The 20000-nt window shown below is 45.4% G+C and overlaps 1 protein-coding gene across 2 annotated transcripts in view; it reads left to right on the forward strand.

Annotated features, from left to right (window-relative positions):
* The window catches only part of LOC121692689 (MAM domain-containing glycosylphosphatidylinositol anchor protein 1), a 182844-nt gene that overhangs the window by 89401 nt on the left and 73443 nt on the right, over positions 1–20000 (forward strand). For both annotated transcript variants that reach the window (XM_042071495.1, XM_042071496.1), the window contains 2 exons: positions 9150–9346; positions 11300–11432. In XM_042071495.1, coding sequence (XP_041927429.1) covers positions 9150–9346; positions 11300–11432 — 330 coding nt within the window. The remainder of the gene's footprint in view (positions 1–9149; positions 9347–11299; positions 11433–20000) is intronic.

Consider the following 20000-nt stretch of genomic DNA (forward strand, 5'->3'; position numbering starts at 1 on the left):
AGCCGTCCCAGGTAGCCTGTATTTGCTCCTCTTTATTGATCATTTACTACTGGCTATCCAGGGAAGTTAGTGAGCAGTCCGTGTCAAATCGTCACTTCTTATGACCACTCAGTCATTTACCATGGCCGTGGGGGCTGTTTGTGATTCTAACTACTGTAGGTCATACTATTCGGGCTACTTGAATGTGTGTGTGTGTGTGTACATGTAAAGGCTCAAACAGAGATTTTGTGGTAATCCAGCATGCAGTAGATCTATATGGTGCAAGGGCTGCCATGTCTGTGATGATGGACAAACATAAAGATGATTGCATACATTTGCACAGCATGGACACACAAGGCAACTGCATATGCCTCCACACAAATATGTAGACACCAGACAGACAGACAGACAGAGAGCAAGCAAGAGGGATGGAGAGAGAGTGTGTGAGAGAGAGAGAGAGGAAAGGAGGGGGAGAGGGAGAGAGAGAGAGAGAAAGAGAGAGATGAGGCCTCTGAGGCCCATGCTTGTTTATTGGAAATCAAAGCGGATTTGGAAATGAAGCTTCCTCCTCAGGGAGCCGCTGGGATCGGAGGTCACCTTGTGTTACACTATCAGATAGATTCCCTCTGACCTCTCCTCCTCTCCTCCATTCTTCCTCTCCCCTCTCTCCACTCTCTCTGATATTGCTAATGCCAAATTACCTCTCTCTCTTGTCACAAACGCATGCATCTCTCCGCACATCTTTCTCTGTTCACCTTGTTCTCCCCCAGCCTTCTTTCTCTTCTTTGTCTGCAGCCCATTTGTACCTCTCGTCTTTCTGTGCGCTTTCTCTCTTTCCTCCCACTCTGCCTTTTATGGCACTTATGCTCCCTCCATCCCACTCCTCTTTCTCTCCTCTGCCCATCAGCTCTATATCCCTCTCTTCCTCTCTCTCTCTCTCTCTCTCTCTCTCTCCGTCCCTTTCTCTCCTTTTCTGTTAAATAATCTGTCCCGTTGCCATGGGTGAATTAGGAGTAGGGTAGCAGGATTATTACCTCTGTAGAAGGTAACTCAGTCTGTGTGTGTGTGTGTGTGTGTGGACACGGTCTCCTGTCTCTCCCAAAACTAGCGCTACATGGTTTATGGGGAGGATAATTAATCTAATATGTCCTAATACCGTTCATTGATTAATTGAATATTGATCTTTGGTGTTAATGTGGCCATATTTAATGGCTTCACTGCTCAAAATCCTTTCAGAGCCCAAAAGGTCAATCCTAGGCACTGCTGGGATAATGTTATATCCATTTCTGCTCAATTACCTACAGCATGATTCCTAATGAATATCTTTGATGACAAGAAACAAATGGCTAATGGCAGGGCTCTACACTAACATTTTTTTCCAGGAGCACTTGTGCGCCCAAGTTAAAAAAATTAGGAGCACAGACAAAAATTTGGGTGCACAGTCACTTCTGTACTTAACTTACACATAATCTAACATTACACTGCAGCTAACAGTTAAACATGTCAATGCACCAATTGCAAATATTAAGAATGACTGACAACATTTAGGCTACAGGAAACAGGATTTTAAAGATCAGTGCCTACTTTATTTTCAGTCTGTTCTATTTTCCTACATTTTGTTAATGTAAAATAATTAAATACATTGCCATATTGGCATTTAGCCTGTATATCAAGTATCCTGCCAAATGTAGGCTAATTTATTTACTGTATTTGTGAATCCATCTGTAGCTAATCCAAATATGCCCATGGTGACCTATCTGACTGCATACTGCCTAATACTACTACTAAAACAGTCCATTTTCTCTTCCACAAACCCAACATAGGCTATCAAGGATATATATATTTTTTATCCTTTTTTTTTTTTAATATCTGCATTGATGGGGGCAGGAGGCAAACGTTAGGTAGGCAAACTTTCGTTTTGCACTTCAGCTTGTATTCGGTATAAACAAACAAGCATGCGTGGAAGCCTGGAGTTGTCAGCGTTCTACCTTTGAATAAAATGGGAGTAATACGGGAGGCTACTTTTGTGCCTGTTCGCTACAGCTATATTTTGCATATTGCAGCCAATACGTCAACTGGGCTAAAAGGCATGTTAGGTTACCTTTCCTTCTCTCACTGCATTCTCAGAATCTCATCCTGTTCCTCCTATATCCGATGAATTCGGTGGATAGAAGAACTAATTTCTTCAATCTTTGCATCTTGGCTGGCTAGTCTAACTTTCCGCTTTTTCTGCGCGCTCTTAGATTTGATAGAAGCGACTACTAGCGAGTCACAACGCGAAACTGCTAACGTTGATGGGAGGTGTAGTTTTTATGCTGCATTTGCGACGTGATTCTATGGTTTGCACAGTAATGTTTCTCGATGTTGCGGTGTATTTTGTAGACAAACATTGACATAGTTAGAAGTCATTCGCACCAGTGCGCCTAAATATTTTTTTGCGCACTGTAGAGCCCTGGCTAATGGGCAGTTCCTTACCACGCTCTGGAGGAAGTAGTGTTTATCTCATCTGGACATCAAGGTGCTAAATGGTCTTTGTGTCCTGAAGATACATTTTCTTAGTCAGCTCGATTCCTGGAAAATGGCAACCATTTCTAATTCTAAATATAAATGCTAAACAGCCTGAGATAATTTCAGACAATTTTCAGAATTATGCGGAGAGCTCTCAGCTATGGATACAGCTGTCTTTAGACGCACTTCCTGTCTGATCAAATACAGGCAGGCGTCTCGGGCTGTATTCTTGTGCTCTGCTGACCGCTGAGAATAGACGCGGCCGAGCAGACGCCCAGAAGCCCAGTAACGCGCTGGTGCCGCTCAGACGCCACACTCGACACAGGCCTCGCCTGGCCGATGATTTGCGTCGCCTGGAAAAGAAACGACGCCTGACAGTGACAAATTGACACTGACGTCTCTATTGCCGCTGCTTGGCGCAATAGGAAACGAGGCGTTGCGGAATCCCTCGCACCCCTAACACACTCTCGGGAGTATGTGTCTCTCTGTCCGGCTAGATACTGCCATTAATTTTAAAGACGTGTTTAATAAAATCTGTGAGGTATAAAACTGTGGTATAAATCATTAGCTCCAGAGCAAATTCGAGCTGGAGTTTCCCTCCCTTAAAATGAAGCCTGAGTGAGCATCATTCATCTGTCTTACTGTCTTACTGTACTGGAGCCCCGTCTCTCCTGCAATAGAAAAATGCATCTCTCTCACACGTGCAGACTGTGAAGATGTGTTCACAAACTTAATTCACTCACACACTCACTCACGTTTACTCAAAAACACACCTATATTTAATTCCATAATTTGTACAGTGCATGCGAAGCATATGTTCAATACTCCCACTCTCTCTTTCTCTCTCTCTCTCTGTCAGTCTACATCTCTTATCAACCCCCTTTTCTTCCATTCTCCCTCTCCCTCTCTCCCTCCTGCCCTCTCTTTGACCACTCTCTGCTGTCCCTTGTGGCTGGAGCGGTACTCGGGCTTGTCATGTCTGTCCACCTGTCTGCTGAGGTTGGCCACCGTTCACTGTGGTCCCTGCACACGCTGTGGAGTGTCCCTTCCGCCGGAGGCTGCATCTGTTGACCTGATTCGTGTGGATTTGTGACTGTGTTTGTTCTAGTGGATGCATGAATTGATGTCTGTTTGTGTACAGAATGTGTAAGTGTGGTTGTGTGTATGGTAATGTACCACTGAGGCCTGACCTACAGTACAGCAGCACTGTGAATAGCTACTCTATGGCTTGCTGTGATAATCCAACGTGTGTGTGTGTGTGTGTGTGTTTGTTTGTGTGTGTGTGTGTGTGTGTGTGTGTGTGTGTGTGTGTGTGTGTGTGTGTGTGTGTGTGTGTGTGTGTGTGTTTGTGTGTGAGAATGTGTGTTCTCAGGTCTATTTTTAATCTTTGGCAACCTAGTTTGTCTATAGTATTTGGGCATGTGTATCCCCCATGTAGCACCGTGCCTATTACAATTGAAATCAATATCTAATATGAATGAATTGTATCTTTACACAAATTGCTTTTCTACATATAAAATATATTATTTGACGAGTCACTAATGGTCAATAATATTATGACAGCTTTACAATTACACTACCCTGTTTATTCCAGTTGTCCAATCGTTTTTATTGATATTGATCTTTTGATAGGTGTAGACAGATACAAGGAGGCTGTGTGAAAGAGGAATTACAAGTTTGTGTGTGTGTGTGTATGTGTGTGTGTGTGTGTGTTTGCATATGTATGTGTTGGTTCTATCTCCCTTGTCTCTGAAGGTGTTTATGAGTGTGATCTCTTAATGGGTTATTGGATCCGTCCCAAGCGGAGAACACATATTCCACTTGGCTGCTAGATAGGCTGCAGTTTATGTGACACACAATATAGATGCTGTAAACTGCACAGTAATACCAGCAATCCAAGTAGTTTGTGTTAATTAGCAATTCAATTGGCAAATACAGTACAACAATTCATGTCTTCACACTGTGTGTGTGTGTGTGTGGGTGTGAGAGAGAGAGAGAGAGAGAGAGAAAGTGAGAGAAGAGAGAGATTAAGGTTATAACATACCTTATAGAAAACTTCATGTGTATCCCTACACTGACTGAGTGTCAGCTCTGATTAGAACACCAATCTGACACAGAAGATATATTTCTGTCCAGCGTATAGAGTATTGCAATGCTATATCTAGCATCATATTGTTTGTAACAGGTATAGCACACCATGCAGTATATTCAGCAGACAGCATTACAGTGTGTGTGTGTGTGTGTGTGTTTGTTGTGTGGTGTGTGTTGTGTTGTGTTGTGTTGTGTTGTGTTGTGTGTGTGTGAGTGAGCAAGCACATGGAGCTGCAAGCACATGCATTTTGCAGAGGCCCCCATATCCGTAATAGAGTTGGATTGGGGCACCTGAGGGAACACAGCAGGGAAATGAGAAATCAAAATTCAGTCAACTTCAGGGCACTAAGTTTGTCAACACATTTGTGTGTATGTGTGTGTGTGTGTGTGTGTGTGTGTGTGTGTGTGTGTGTGTGTGTGTGTGTGTGTGTGTGTGTGTGTGTGTGTGTGTGTAAGAAAGGCAAAGGGGAGAGGGATGGTTGTGACGGGTGGTGTATTCCCTCTTGCCCATATTTGGCACTTCTTCACTTCGCACTTGAAAACACAAGGCAGCTGTGGCCTAAACCAAGGGACTCACAGTTACATTAATTTTACATTTCTCCATCTCTCTTGGTCTCTCTCTCTCTCTCTCTCTCTCTCTCTCACACACACACACACACACACACACACACACACACACACACACACACACACTATAATCATACATGCAAACATGCCCCTCCTGAGTCGTGTGTTTCAGTTCAAAGCAAGCTCTGTGCTCTTCCATTGTGGCTATTGACACATTGGGAATGATAACCGCACATCAGTTTGACTTCTGACACTTCTGACCAAAGATTCTAGAACAGAGCTCTGTTCTCTGTTCTAGAATCTTCGCTTCTGACTCTATTGCACTCTGCTGACACACAGGACCACATCCTCCCTCACCAAGGTTTCATACACATGAGTTAAGTTGCATTGTTCAGACTGCTTGTGCTGCTGAGGTGTGCTCAACAGTGACCAGCAGGCTCCAAACAGCTTCTTTTCTTTTCTATTCTTTCCTGTTTGGATGAAAGACATCCAATCAGTCGTTTGCTACTTGCTGTCAAGGGTCCCCTGTATGAAACGGTGGTTTAGCTCAATCAGGACTAAGCCAGATAACAAAAAGCCCCATTTGGCCCAATGGGCTGTTTTCTTGTGCTGCAAGTAAACAGCCTCACAAATGTGAGTGTTCAGCAAGGACTAGAAGTAAGAGAGAACTTGGACCCCCTGTGTGTGTGTGTGTGTGTGTGGTGTGTGTGTGTGTGTGTGTGTGTGTGAGAGAGAGAGGTATTCTATGTACAGAATGTATGTTTTGTGTGTGTATGTATTTGGTGTGAGATTGTGCATGTTTGTGTGTGTGTGTGTGTGTGTGAGAGAGATATTCTATGTACAGAATGTATGTTTTGTGTGTGTATGTATTTGGTGTGAAATTGTGCATGTTTGTGTGAGTGTGTGTGTTTGTGTGTGTGTGTGTCTGTGTCTATGTCTTGCGAGTTGTGTTTCTAGTGAGGGCGACAGTGGTATGAGATGAGATGTAGTCTCTGTGACGGAGCAGGATGACTTGTCAATGTGCCAATTAGGCTCAGCTGCATCACAGTGAAGCACCCCAGCCCTCCACTCACCCCGACCAATAACTAGTGGAGAGAGAGAGAGAGAGAGAGAGAGAAAGATAGGGAGAGAGAGAGTGTGAGAGAGAGAGAGAGAGTGGCATGGGTTTGGGCTGAGACAATGAGCACAAAATAGAAAAAAAGGGATGATGGGAGAGAGACAGAGTGTGTCAGAAGGTTCTGATTAAAAAAAAAAATGTCTGTACTTGTTTTGGCAACACTGTCTCTTTTTGAATGGCCATGCCAATAAAAGCTATTGAATTGAATTGAGAGAGAGAGAGAGATGTAGACAGAGAACATGAAAGAGAGTTGGTGGAGAGAGAAGCTGACGGAGAGAGGGAGAACAACGGAGCTAAAAGATGAAGAGCACAAGAAAATGAACCGATAGATAAAGACAGTGAGAGAGAGAGAGAGCGTGAGGGAGAGAGAGAGAAATCTGCTCGTCACCTCTCTTGGACTGTTCCCTCCACTGCTCTAATTAGATGAGTCATAGACATCTCATTATTATCCACCATCGGTTCCCCTGCACTGAGGAGGACAGACTGGGCTGGGGTGGGGCAGGGGGGGGGGGGGGGGGGCTCTCTCAGTCCTGCATGGTCAGGGTCGATTTTCCAGCCTCTCCTACCCACAGCTCCCTGAGCTGGTCAGATCTCCAGCTGCTCAAAATAGTAGTGCATCGATACCGATGGCTTGGCCTTGTCCACTTTTACGGTCTCGACAGTGTGGGCTTGGTGAAAGTTCATGAAGTTCACCAACACACACACAAACAAACCTGTTTGAGGTTTAAGGTTGAAATTGTAAAGTGTAAATAAGAGTTGAATGTCTTTTTTTCAATACGTGATGCAGACACTGAAATCTACAGGCACTTCGAAAAAGGGATTAAGTGGCACTAACACATGGAAAAAGGGATTAAGTAGAGGAGTGAAAGAGAGGCAAGGAGAGAGAGAGAGAGAGAGAGAGAGAGAGAGAGAGAGAGAGAGAGAGAGAGAGAGACAGAGAGAGAGAGAGACAGAGAGAGAGACAGACAGGGGACAATCTGAGAGCAGGTGGAGGTCAATTAGATAGAGGGAAAAGGAGAAATGGATGACCACATAATTACATTTTCATGATGCTTTGTGTTTGAGCAGCTTAAGGGGTCGGGGGACATTACACAGTTGTTTGATAATATATTGCACGTGTGAGACTACCATTGACGTAGAGAAGGTCAGCATGTTGGTGTGAGAGGTACTGTGTGTGTGTGTGTGTGTGTGTGTGTGTGTGTGTGTGTGTGTGTGTGTGTGTGTGTGAGAGAGAGAAAACTATGTGTGATAAAGTAAAGCAGGAAAATCCCAACCCTTGAACGTGTGCCCCTGCAGACATTAGTGGGTGCGCCCTTACCTCTCATGCTTTTAATTTTCAATTAAATTTCAATTCATTGAGCTGTAATTCATGACTGTAAGTTTTGCAATGTTGCCAAAGCAGTAATGGAGAAAATTACATCAAGAGAAGAAAATAATTAGCAATTAATAGTAATAATAACAACAATTGACATTAATAATGACAACACTGCTTTGCATTGCTTTCACTCCCTCTCTCCTTCCATCCCTCCCTCTCTCTCTCTCTTTCCCTCCCTCTCTCTCTCTCCTCCCTCTCTCTCTTTCCCTCCCTCTCTCTCTCTCCTCCCTCTCTCTCTCTTTCCCTCCCTCTCTCTCTCTCTCCACCTATCTCTGTGTTGGTAGAGGCCAGCTGAGTGCTGCCTCTGTGCCTGGGGCTTTAGGCTCTGGCCCATTGATCCGTCCGCGCGGCAGGTCAGCCACTGGTCAGACTAATAGAGCCCAGCCCCTGAGAGAGACGGAGGCTTCGCTGAGTCAGCCCTTCCCCGGGCCTCCTACACTTCACAAGGGCCACTAACAAGACTGTCAGTCTTCCCCTCTCTCTCTCTCTCTCTCTCTCTCTCTCTCTCTCCTCTCTCTCCTCTCTCTCTCTCTCTCTCTCTCTATGTCTCTATGTCTCTCTCTGCCTCTCTCTCATACATGGCCCGCTAGCAAGAATTTCTCTCTCTATTATCTCTCTCTATTTCTTCAATCTCTCTCTCTCTCTCTCTCTCTCTCTCTTTCTCTCTCTCACGCTCTACCACCCTGATCCATAGTGAATACCTACACACTGTATGATCAAGAAAACAGCAGCTCTTTGTGTAAAGCTGCTCAATAAAACACTGACTGACACTGTAATGTTACGTGACTTAACCTGTGTCCAATTTTATAGTGCCCGTGTCCCAGGGTGCAGGGACTCACCCCTGGGTGTAGGCCACTAGAGTGACTGGGATATATAAATGATGAAGTACCTCAGGGGAGGAACCTCCTGTATGTCTAAAACAGTTTGTAAAAAGTTAGGCTTTGGAATTGGGATCTGTTGAGTGGGTGGATCTTTTGAACACAATCATGTTTTGTGTGTGAGTGCAGGTTTGTATTTATCTATGCAGAGCCAAAGCCTTTAATAGGCCCTCAGGTCTTTGTTTATCATCTTTGTGTACGTTCATGATTGCTATGGAAACATCAGAGTGTTCTGACACTTCCGTTTGGATCAAAGGCCATTGTTCTTTTTCAAAAGTGCAAAACAAAAGATTTGTATGGAAGGAAACACGTCTGAAATGATAAGTAGCAGTCTCTTCCTGATCTGATCAGAAAGCACTGCTACCCCTCTCAGGAGTGGTGTTAAATATTTGTCTTTGAACCTGTTGTGTTTGTACACTGATGGGTAACTGGACAGTAAACTACAGGAAAACTGCATGAGCTGTAGACAAGTCCAACTGTGCAACGGTTTCTCCTTCCAAAAAAAGTGGATTCATCTGTTGACAGATACAGCAGGAAACAATATTTGACTCTCTTCTGTTTACATTTGAGAATAAAAATACTGAGTAGGATATTCATAGTGTGTGTGTGTGTGTGTGTGTGTGTGTGTGTGTAGACTTGGATAAGCCGTTGCTGACGGTGCATCAGACCATCAGTGACGTGCGGGGGAGCTACTACCAGGAGAAAACGGTGTTCCTGCGCTGCACGGTCAATTCCAACCCACCAGCACGCTTCATCTGGAAGAGAGGCAGCCGGCTCATCGAGCAGAACAAAGACCAGGGGGTCGACATCTATGAGCCGCTGTACACACAGGTGATTGCACCCATACACACGACACTGCACCACACTACACTACACTACACTAAGCAGGCACACACACAAACAATGACACACACAATAAGGCCTGGGCTACACCTGGTCCATAACTAAAGCACTCTGTTTGCGGAGCATAAAAAATAGTTTTAGAAGACTCTAATTTTTCTGAATGTATGCGCCGCTATCACATCTGGTGTAGCCATTTCAATTGATGGAAGCTAATTGTTACAGCAGACACTACTGTACATGAATGGAACTCTTCAGTTACGTGCCCGATGTAGCCTCCCAGTAAGACCTAAAGTCACCCTCCATACACACACACACACACACACACACACACACACACACTCAGATATATGTAGTATAATACAAGTTATACACATAAAAGGTGATGTCCACCAAAGAGGCTCGTTTGTGCAGAAACCAGCGTGAATAGCTGAAGACCACACCCAAAGCTTAAAGTAGCATGACTACTGCAGCTGAAGACCACACCGCTCTCCAGCTAGTCATGCTACTTTCTGTGCAAAGCTTTTCGACTTAAGGCTCCAGACATCCTCCCGACGTCTCTCTCAGTGCATAAGTAAATCCTTCAGACCAACATCTTCATAAGGCTCTTGCCTTCCCCTCTGGTGCGAAGCCCTCCAGGGCAGGGCCATTGTTCTGCTGCTTCTCCCCATGCAGACCGGAGTGATTTATTAGAGAGATTCTCTGGTCTGTGCAAAGCAGACAGGCAGGAACAGGGCCTCACACATATAGTCAAAATCTGTAAAGCATTACTAAAGAACAGCTCCAGTTACATTGGGAGGGGAAAAGAGCTAGAGATGGAGAGATGGAGAGAGGGAGGAGGGGAGGAGGGGGGGAGGAGGAGGAGGTGCACTGGATGAAGAGTGAGTGGGCGGGTGATGGAGGAGGAGTGAGGAGGGAGGGTCGGTGGTGGTGGTGGTGGTGGTGGTAGTGGTGGTGGGGCGGGGGGGGGGGGGGGGGGGTTGATGGTTTTATAATTTATAACTCTAAAGATCATTCATTTGGTTGATGACTTCCCCCAGGAGCACAGAGAAAAGATTTTGGCATTCATAAATCCAACCCATTCTCTCTGTTTCTCTGTCTCTCTTTCTTTCTCTCTCTGACACACACACACACACACACACACACACACACACACACACACACAGTCTGTCCATTTAGCCCTCCATGTCACACAGTAACGTACACACACGCACGCACACACACATGCACACACACACAGATATAGAGCAAGAGAGTGTGATCCTGTCTCTGTGCCAGCTCCCTTTCTTTTGGCTGTCTCACTAATATATGACAGTGACAGTAACATCGCGCACCCCCCCCCCCCACCCCCCCACCCCACCCCGGTGCTGTCTCCTCCGCTTCCTGGCTCTTACTCTGCCATGCTAGACTGTCAGCTGTGCCATGCTCCACTGCTGTCCCTTCTCTTGCATCTTAAGTAGGAGTCAGTCCACCATGTCTCTGTAATAGGCTACTATCATTTGGACACTTTCATATGGTCAAGCACTAACTTACCCTGTTTAATTGAGATTGCAGAGCCTAGAGGTATAATGTAAAGCAAATAGATAGATTAGATTCAAACTTGATAGAATGTCAAGCTTGAGATCAGGCATATTTATATTGTTCAGTTACTTACTGAAATGAAATGAAACTGAAAGGTTGAATGGTTTGTGCTGTTGATGTCCACAGAATGGCTAAATCATCACTTCGTTAACCATAGGTTAGTCATTTCAGTGGAATGACTTGTGCTTGACCAGACAGTTTTTCTTTGCTATTGAATCTCAGCACCACTCTTGGACTTTGATCCATTTATCTGACATGTGTCATGGAACCTGTGTATTTGTTTCTTTGTCTCTCTGTCTTTGTCTGTGTGTGTGTGTGTGTGTGTGTGTGTGTGTGTGTGTGTGTGTGTGTGTGTGTGTACAGGGTGAGACCAAGGTGTTGAAGCTGAAGAACCTGAGACCGCAGGACTTTGCCAACTACACATGCCAGGTGTCTGTGCGGAACGTGTGTGACATCCCCGACACCTCCGTAACCTTCCGCCTCACTAACGCCACCTGTGAGTATGAGCGCTCTCTCTCTCTCTCTCTCTCTCTCTCTCTCTCTCTCTCTCTCTCTCTCTCTCTCTCTCTCTCATTGATTGATTGACTGATTGATTGATTGTTTTTCATTGATCCCAAAGACACCTGAGGATGTTCCTAAATGCCCCTGGTCCTCTGTGCTTTGATTTATTGGCAGTAACAGACATTTTTGGATCATATATCTCTTGATTGCCATTTGTCTTGGCCATTATTTGAGGCAGATAGCTGCACTAATAGCAATATTCTGTCTGCTACAATCGTTTTCTTCAGTCTGTCTTTGATTCCCCCTTTCTGGAAGATAAAGTGTGTGTATGTATGTACAGTATGTGTGTGTGTGTGTGTGTGTGTGTGTGTGTGTGTGTGTGTGTGTGTGTGATTGTGTGTGTATGTGGGTGTGTGTGTGTGTGATTCTGTGTGTGTGTGTGTGTGTGTGTGTGTGTGTGTGTGTGTGTGTGTGAGTGATTGTGTGTGTGGGGGCGTCTGTGCGTGTGTGCGTGTGTGTGTGTGTGTGTGTGTGTGTTTGTGTGTGTGAGGGAGAGAGAGTTTGTGTGTGTGTGTGTGTGTGTGTGTGTGCTTCACACTCTTTCTTCTCTCTCATGTCTCTGTGTCTGAGGGCTCCTGGCATCCTGTCAGTTAGAATACACCTGTCACCCACTCATCCCCTCTCTCCTCTCTTATCTGTCTTTTTCCCTTCTTTCTCTCTCTCTGTCTCTCTGTCATGCCGTCTTTCTGTCTTGTGTCTCCCTTTCTGTGCTTCTCTGTGTTACCGTTGACAACGCTGTTGGTGCATCTCTACTCTTGGTGCCATGGTGACGCTGCACCCTCAGTAATGGTTACCGCATCACTCCTACTGGGAGCACCTCCACCCTTCTTCTCTCCCTGCTGATTTTGATTATTACACCTCGCCCTGGCTACGGATCTTGTCCTTGAATGACCCCTCCACACACACAAACACACACACACACACACATTGGATCCTTCATTCTGCACTTTCAGAAAACTATAGAGTTACCCCCGCCCCTGGTAACACACACCAAGGTAAATAAATGTGATCTTTTAAAATCTCCAATTACGAGCCTAAATGTTCACTTAGCCCTTCACACATTTATGTGCATTTGCATGTAATGCTCCCGTAAGCTACATTACAGCCCAAGGAACAGCATGTTAAGGAAAAGCCATTGAAATGGAAATGTTGGTTGCAAATACACGGCATATTCTTTTAAATGGACAAACCTAACTATGCACAGAAGAGGTCGGCTTTCTTATGCTTTGGTTAGGTTTTACACATGAACCTTACCTTTTAAGAGGCTGTTTGTTTTTTTTTCCGGTTAGGTTAGAGTTGAAAGTCTCCTTAAGTGATGTGAAACTGGAAAATGACAGATTCTTTATGAATTTAACATTTGGTTACTCTTGGTCTTGTTGGAATTATCATTGTGAATTATTCAGCGTTGTGGCTATGTGAGAGAGAGAGAGAGAGAGGGAGAGAGGGATAGATAGAAAGGCAGGGAGAGGGTAAAAGAGAAAAAAAATACTCTCACAACTTTTCTTTTCATGAGCTGTGGCCCTTACACTCCCCCTCACATCTGACGGATGGTGTGAAATTGTGAAGGGAGATGCGATGACTCGAGAGTGACAGCCCCGCTGGTGTACCCTAGAGATGTGTACACACACACACACACACACACACACACACACACACACACACACACACACATACTCCTCTCTCGTTCTCTCTCTTTTTCTCACACTCTCACAAGCACATGCCCAAACAATACAGTCTCATATTTGTACAAATACATGCACATACTGCAGATGTGCTTGCAACTATACCTGTGCTTTTTCATACACACACACACACACACACACACACACACACACACACACACACACAAATACAAACAAACATTTCTCCTTCATTTCTGTCCCTTGTTTCACGCCCCATGAGAGTCAAAAACACAACACCTCAAATTAGAATTTGTTTTCCTCTTTGAACACTTTTATGTGGAGGACAATATCCTGAAGAAAATAAGAAACACTATTTAAGTATCTTTCTGAAATGGCCAGGCCTGCACTATGCAGTTGTGTTGTGGGACCAAAATAAAGCCGCACAATAGAACCACCTCTCAAAGTTTTACTTTTATTTTCAGCATGCCAAAGTTTTGCCAAACAAAGTAGTTAAGAGTTGAAAGAAAGCACGAGAGTGAGGGGATGAGGGAGAGAGAGAAAGAGAGAGAGAGAGAGAGAGAGAGAGAGAGAGGGCCTTTGTGAGGACACTTGAGTCCACTTTGGCCGTTTCTTGTTTCGGTCCCTTCCATCGTGCGTCAGTCCGATCGATGGCGTGGTGCAACTCAAAACACAGGGCGATTAGCTGCCTTTCAGAGTTCTGCCTGATGAAGGTCAGAGCAGGCCCACAGAAAAGGGAGCTTCTCTTTCAGGTGATTACCATAATTCAATGTCGCTCTCCTCCCTCCCCATCGCCGTTGCTAAGAGACCGCGGCCGCCGTGGCCGTCTCAGGGCTTGTTTCTCAGGGCTTGCAAAACCCTGCTAAACAATGCTTTGCAATGCTTTCACCTACCTAACCACCCTTTGTTCTGTGGCCATGAACTTGGTCTCTTTATGATGGCCTATGATTATGAAACCCATTTGAAGAAATACAGTGATGACCACAATTGCTGCATTATCAGAAAGTATCAGCATGTCTTGAACATAGTTTCTTTTTTAAGCACAGTGTCGTGATTGTAGCATGTTATTAAAGGTCCTTGGCAAAATGGCTTCAGCTCATGTAAAATCTATAAAGGTATGTTCTGGATGGTGTATTGTGTGTGTGTGGTGAGGGAAGAGAGAGGAGGAAGGAGAGATGAAAGAGGATGTTGGAGTGCACACAAGATAATACAGCTGCTTTGTTTACTGATCAATTATTTCATCTTTTTCAGCAGGCCTCAATGACACACATATCATTTGATCAGGAGATGAGATACGAAAGTAAATACAAACTTTGTTTAAAGTTGAAGTTAGACAGGGTGCCTTTAACAGACTCTCTCCCTATCTCTCTCTCTCTCTCTCTCTCTCTCTCTCTCTCTCTCTCTCTCTCTCTCTCTCTCTCTCTCTCTCTCACACTCACACTCACACACACACACACACACACACACACATGGCTCTTGTATTACTGTCGCCCAATTCATGTTTCACTACCCAATTAGCTTAATGTGCTTGGTGTCCTGGTCGTTTTAAAAATTTTAAAATGGCCCTTTCTTCTGTTCTCAAGAGCGCACAATTTGTCGCCGGTGAATTATACAGCAGCTGAGAAGACAGGGGGCTCTAAATGAATCATGAAGGAATCATGAAGTCGTGTACACACAATGAAAAGCTTCCCTGAAGTTCAGCATACAGAGGGGTGTGCAACCAGGCACGCCACATCCAGCTGTTAGTCAGAAGTGCACAGAGATTTACAACAGGGCCGACACACACAGAGAGGCTTCTCCTTCTGGAGAGAGTGAAGGAGAATGAGGCTTCAGCCCGAGAAAAAAGAGAACAGATAGAGAGAGAACGAGAGATGGATGGATGGAGAGAGAGAAGGAGAGTGGATAAGACTAAAACTTGTGGAACAGAGAGAGAGAGAGACAGAGATGGATAGACCAAGAAAGAGAAAAGGATGTATAAGGCATACGTTTGGGAGAAGAAGAGCACGGGTCGGGGAAGAGGGATGGAGAGATTGAGAGGGAGAAAAGGAGAGTGAGTGAGACCTAAGTTTGCGTGAAGAGGAAGAGTCAGAGAGGGATGGAGAGAGAGAGGGAGAGAAGGAGCGAGTGAATGAGCGGGTGGAAAGGAGGTGATTTGGGCTCGTGTGCCTTTGCAGCTTCGGTGGCGGTCGATGTGCCTCTCTTGCTGCGCTCCATCAATACTGGGCTGCTGTTACACCGCAATCAATCCCACACCGCTGCCATGCTCTGACCACAGCCCAATGGCTGTGCTATTCATCTCCACCCACAGACTCCACCCTGCTAATACACACAGACACACACGGAGACACACACGCAGACACACACACAGACGCACATGCATGCACACACACAGGCATGCACGCACATAGACACACATACACACACAAACACACTCACACACACCGACACACACACACACACACACACACACACAGACACACACACACATTGTTTTCAATTCATGCACATGTACGCACACATAAACACGCAGACACACATGCAGACACACACGCAGACACACACACTGACACACACACCTGTGTGTTTTCAATTCATGCACATATATGCACACATAAATAAGTGTAAAATGCACACCTCTACAGAAACAAAACATCTGAAAGGTTCACCCACACAGACATTTATATTACCAAAAGGTGAACAATAATGCACATACAGTACGGTACACAAACCTTTGAAGCAACAACAAAACAAACAAGTACAGTACATTAACAAAGTACTCTGTGCTTTCTGAAATGACTTTTACCCTCTGATCCCCTGTGGAGAGGATGTCCAGACTAACGGTGTGTGTCCCCTAATAGGCAGCCACAAACTGAGAATACAAATCCCACAATCCATAATGACCCATAAGCTGGAGAAAGGGATCTATAGGCATAGCACCCACGCTGGAAATGAGGAATGAGATGTATTTTCGGACCAATGAAGCACACAGCGGCGCAGCCCCAGCCCTCACAAGCGCTTACCCCCCGCATTCATCTCCTCATACAGCTTTCCTCCCCGCGGATGAAGGAAGGCTTTTCCCGCACAAGAGCGCAACTATTTACATTCCCGGCTACTTGTTCTGTCGGAGCGCGCGGGCCGCCTGTAGTAAATTCTCAACGTGGCACCGTGCCTCTGGGAGGTCCAGTGTCTCCCCCGCTCTGTGACAGAGGCAATGCGGACCGACTCTTCATACGAGAGTACAGTACAGCCAGCCCGGGAACCGCTGATCTGCAGTTGAATGGACCCTTTCAAGAGAGTTCCATTATCAGCATCATAGTTGGCCCCACAAGACTTCCTTTTTAACATTCCATATGTTATCTTAATGCAGAGGAAGTAGATTGGGGCCCAAATAGAGCGTTCAAGCATTGTTTTTGTTTTTATTGTTGAAAGGGTCTATAGGAATGATGTTTTGAAAGCAATAAGAGCCTCTGAGTCTGGAGCTGGGTTTTGAACCAAACAAATGAGTACACAAGGGAAGTGCATACTAGGAAGGCTACCAAACTGAAATCAATGAAATGAAAAATGGCTTATGTCTGAAGCTCGCAGTACCGGCAACACATCGGAACACTCAGGACAAGCTCATCATGTCAGCTGATCGACCATCAGACACAGCTGGTGTAGTCTCGCTTCACTTCGACAAATACCCAATAAATAAGGAGGTATACAGTATGCTTTTCAATTTTATTAAAATGAGTTCATCCATTTGTCAGCTCAATTGTATTGTCAAAGCAACCTTCATGCACTGTTTCCCCTTGCGCCCGACTTGTTTAGATGAGTTTCACAGATCATCATTCATTATCAGCTTACCGTGAGCTATCAAAACACGATACTCTGCTGCAGTTATTGCAGGCATTACATTACATTATTTGTACTATATGATATGGCTTTATGATTCAGTTCAGAAAGGTCAGGGCTCACATTTCACATTTGCAGTGTGCCACTGCAGAGATAGTGTTCTTTCCATAGACAGTGTTCTTTCTATATGTGGTTGCACTGGTTCTGGGATAGACATGGCCTAGGTCTGGCATAGATTAGGGCCAGATCTTTTCCACAGAGAATGTCTTTTATAGCCGGGTTTCACCAGACTCACTCACTTTGTTTCACTTTGAGAAGAGAGTCTGCGTCCTCTCTATTGGCAAATGTTTCCAACACAAGTATCATAATAGCATCATGCTATTCAGACTCATCATAGACTTCATCATATTAGCATCATGATAGACTCATCATAGACTTTACGTTAACTTTGAAATCATTGGTCCAGCCTAACTAATCACATTGGTCAGGGATTCCTAACATTACTTTCTGCTTTGCCTAAACTTTACAAACTGACAACGAACCATATCGGCAGTCAGGAAACAATGTATTTGCCTTTTGCTAATTTAGACCTTCTTCCGACTTAAATTTTTTATGTTTGCCGGCATGGCTACTTCTGTTTACCACAGCCAATTTGGATTGGGAAACTAACGTCATCCCCTCTTATTGCTGTTTGGCCCACCGTCCTGGGGGCTGAGGGTAACATAAGTGCTTCATAGGGAGCCAGACTAGTATCTCAGGGAGATAATAATGAGTAGAGATATTAAGCAGGCAGGGCCAGGCTAAAGCTTTTAAGTCTGAAGCAGATTTTTACTTGAGTGTCTGGATGTCGTACCAGTGTTCGTGAGAGTTGGACTGCGAGGACAGCCAAGTCAAAACTTTGCATTCAAATTTAATTGGACGTTTCTTTCGTTTGACTCTTGGGTCCTTTAATGAGAGCGAGGAGTCGGACCACGCAGTGTGTCTCTGGAGTGCATGTGTCTCTGTTCTCCAGACTATGTGTGTGGATCATTGTGTGTGTATGTGTGTCTTTGAGTGTGTGTCTGTGTCTCTGTGTGTGTATCTGTATGTGTGGGTGTTTGTGTGTGTGTGTGTGTGTGTGTGTGTGTGTGTGTGTGTGTCTGACCGCGCACTCCCTTTAATGATGATGGTTTTATGTAATAGAAAGGTGTCAGGCTATTTCCTCCGGTGTCCTTGTGGCGTGGCCCGCTGCTCTCAACGAGATTGTTTCCAAGTAGGTCAGGCCGCCGTGAGTGATTCGCCTCCAATTGACAGTGAGGGATTGATTGATTTTCGGATCATAATCCCCCAGCGGTATTGAAGCCGGCTTGTCCGCCTTTAAGACACGCACCAAATCCCCCCCTCCATAAAATAACAGAGGTCTCGCAAAGCCCTGATCGGGATGCTCGCCAGCCTATTTGAGGTGTCTGTGCATGTTTGCAGGGCACACACACATGCATCTAGCTGCTCCCATTTAGGGGTGTTAAGTGGGAGAGTGTTATTATTGAAATAGTTTTTTTTTTCTTTTTTGGATGGTTGGTGAAAGTGTTGAAAAAGGATCCTCAAATACTTGTTTTTCCCCTATCATCACCAAAAGCTATAAGATATGTGAAACTTTCAGGGGCGTGAAGGGCTGTATTCATGAGCCATATGTCTGGATGCTTTATGTCAAACACCATCATTATACGCTCAACACCCAAAACAGAGCGATTCTACACGCGTGTGTGTGTGCACCTGCACCAACCCACACACACACAGAAGACACACACACACACACACACACACACACACACACACACACACACAGAGAGAGAGAGAGAGACACACACACACACATACACAGCAGACACACAGGACAATGTGTGTCTGTGACTCCGCACCTCTCCAGGGATGGCTTAATGGCGTCCGTTAGCGCCTGAGCTAATCATGGGCTGCTTAAGGACTCTGGATGCGTCATTTAGCAGTGTTAATCTCCCCTCTGTCCCGCGCAGCGCTCGGGCCTAGCCTATTAGCTCACTGTAATTGGCCATGGCCTAATTGCCAGAGCCTGTCTCTTTCCCCCCTCTGGCGATAGCGCACAGCTAGTTAGGAATGTCGAGAAGCCTCATCCGTGTCGCTCCAGCAACCGCCATGTCATCACCCTCAAGTTCTTGCTTGAGAGCTCTTAGTCTGACAACCATAAGGGCCCAGTATTCCTCATGTCTGATTTGTTTGTGTGTGTGTATACATGCATATAGTGTGTGTGTGTGTGTGTGTGTGTGTGTGTGTGTGTGTGTGTGCTCACGTTTGTCTGCCTGCCTCCAGAATATCTCTCTCATCCTGTCAAAATCCCCTCATGGGATGTCTACTGCAATATCCAACAATTTGAAGTATGAAGTAGCAGCTGCCTAGAAAGTATTACTATATACAAGTATTACTACAGTCATTCATTCATTCATTCATTCTCATACCAACTCTCTTTAGGCTATTCAAACCACCTTAAACACATAACCCTCTCCCTCACCTCAGCAATGCCCCCCCCCCCCCCACACACACACACACACCCCCTCACCCCCGCTACCATGGATCTCCTGTCCTTGTCCTCTGGGCAGCGTGGGGCAGCAGTGACCACCCCATCCAGCCGTGATTTAAAGCCCCGGCCGGCAGTGGGTCCTGGTCAGACTAATGAGCGGGAAGAGGAGAGGAGCATATCTCCTATTGATCAACAGCCCCCCCCCCCCCCACCCCCCCCGCTATTAGCCATGGCCAGCAGCTGCCATCCCTCCTACTCAGCCGTCTCCATTTTGACTGCTAATACACCATCAGGTGTAATAAGAACGAATGAATTGCATCTGTGTGCGAGGCGAGTGTGTGCATTTGTGTTTGAGTCGATGTGTGTGTGTGTGTGTGTGTATGTGTGTGCTTCCTAGCTATGTCTATATGTGTATGCTACCGTGTGTGTGTCTGTGTCTTGAGTATGTCTGTGTGTGTGTGTGTGTGTGTGTCCACGTTTGTGTTTGTGTGTACACAGA

Source organism: Alosa sapidissima, chromosome 19 (assembly GCF_018492685.1).
Source record: "Alosa sapidissima isolate fAloSap1 chromosome 19, fAloSap1.pri, whole genome shotgun sequence".
Classification (NCBI taxonomy): domain Eukaryota; kingdom Metazoa; phylum Chordata; class Actinopteri; order Clupeiformes; family Clupeidae; genus Alosa; species Alosa sapidissima.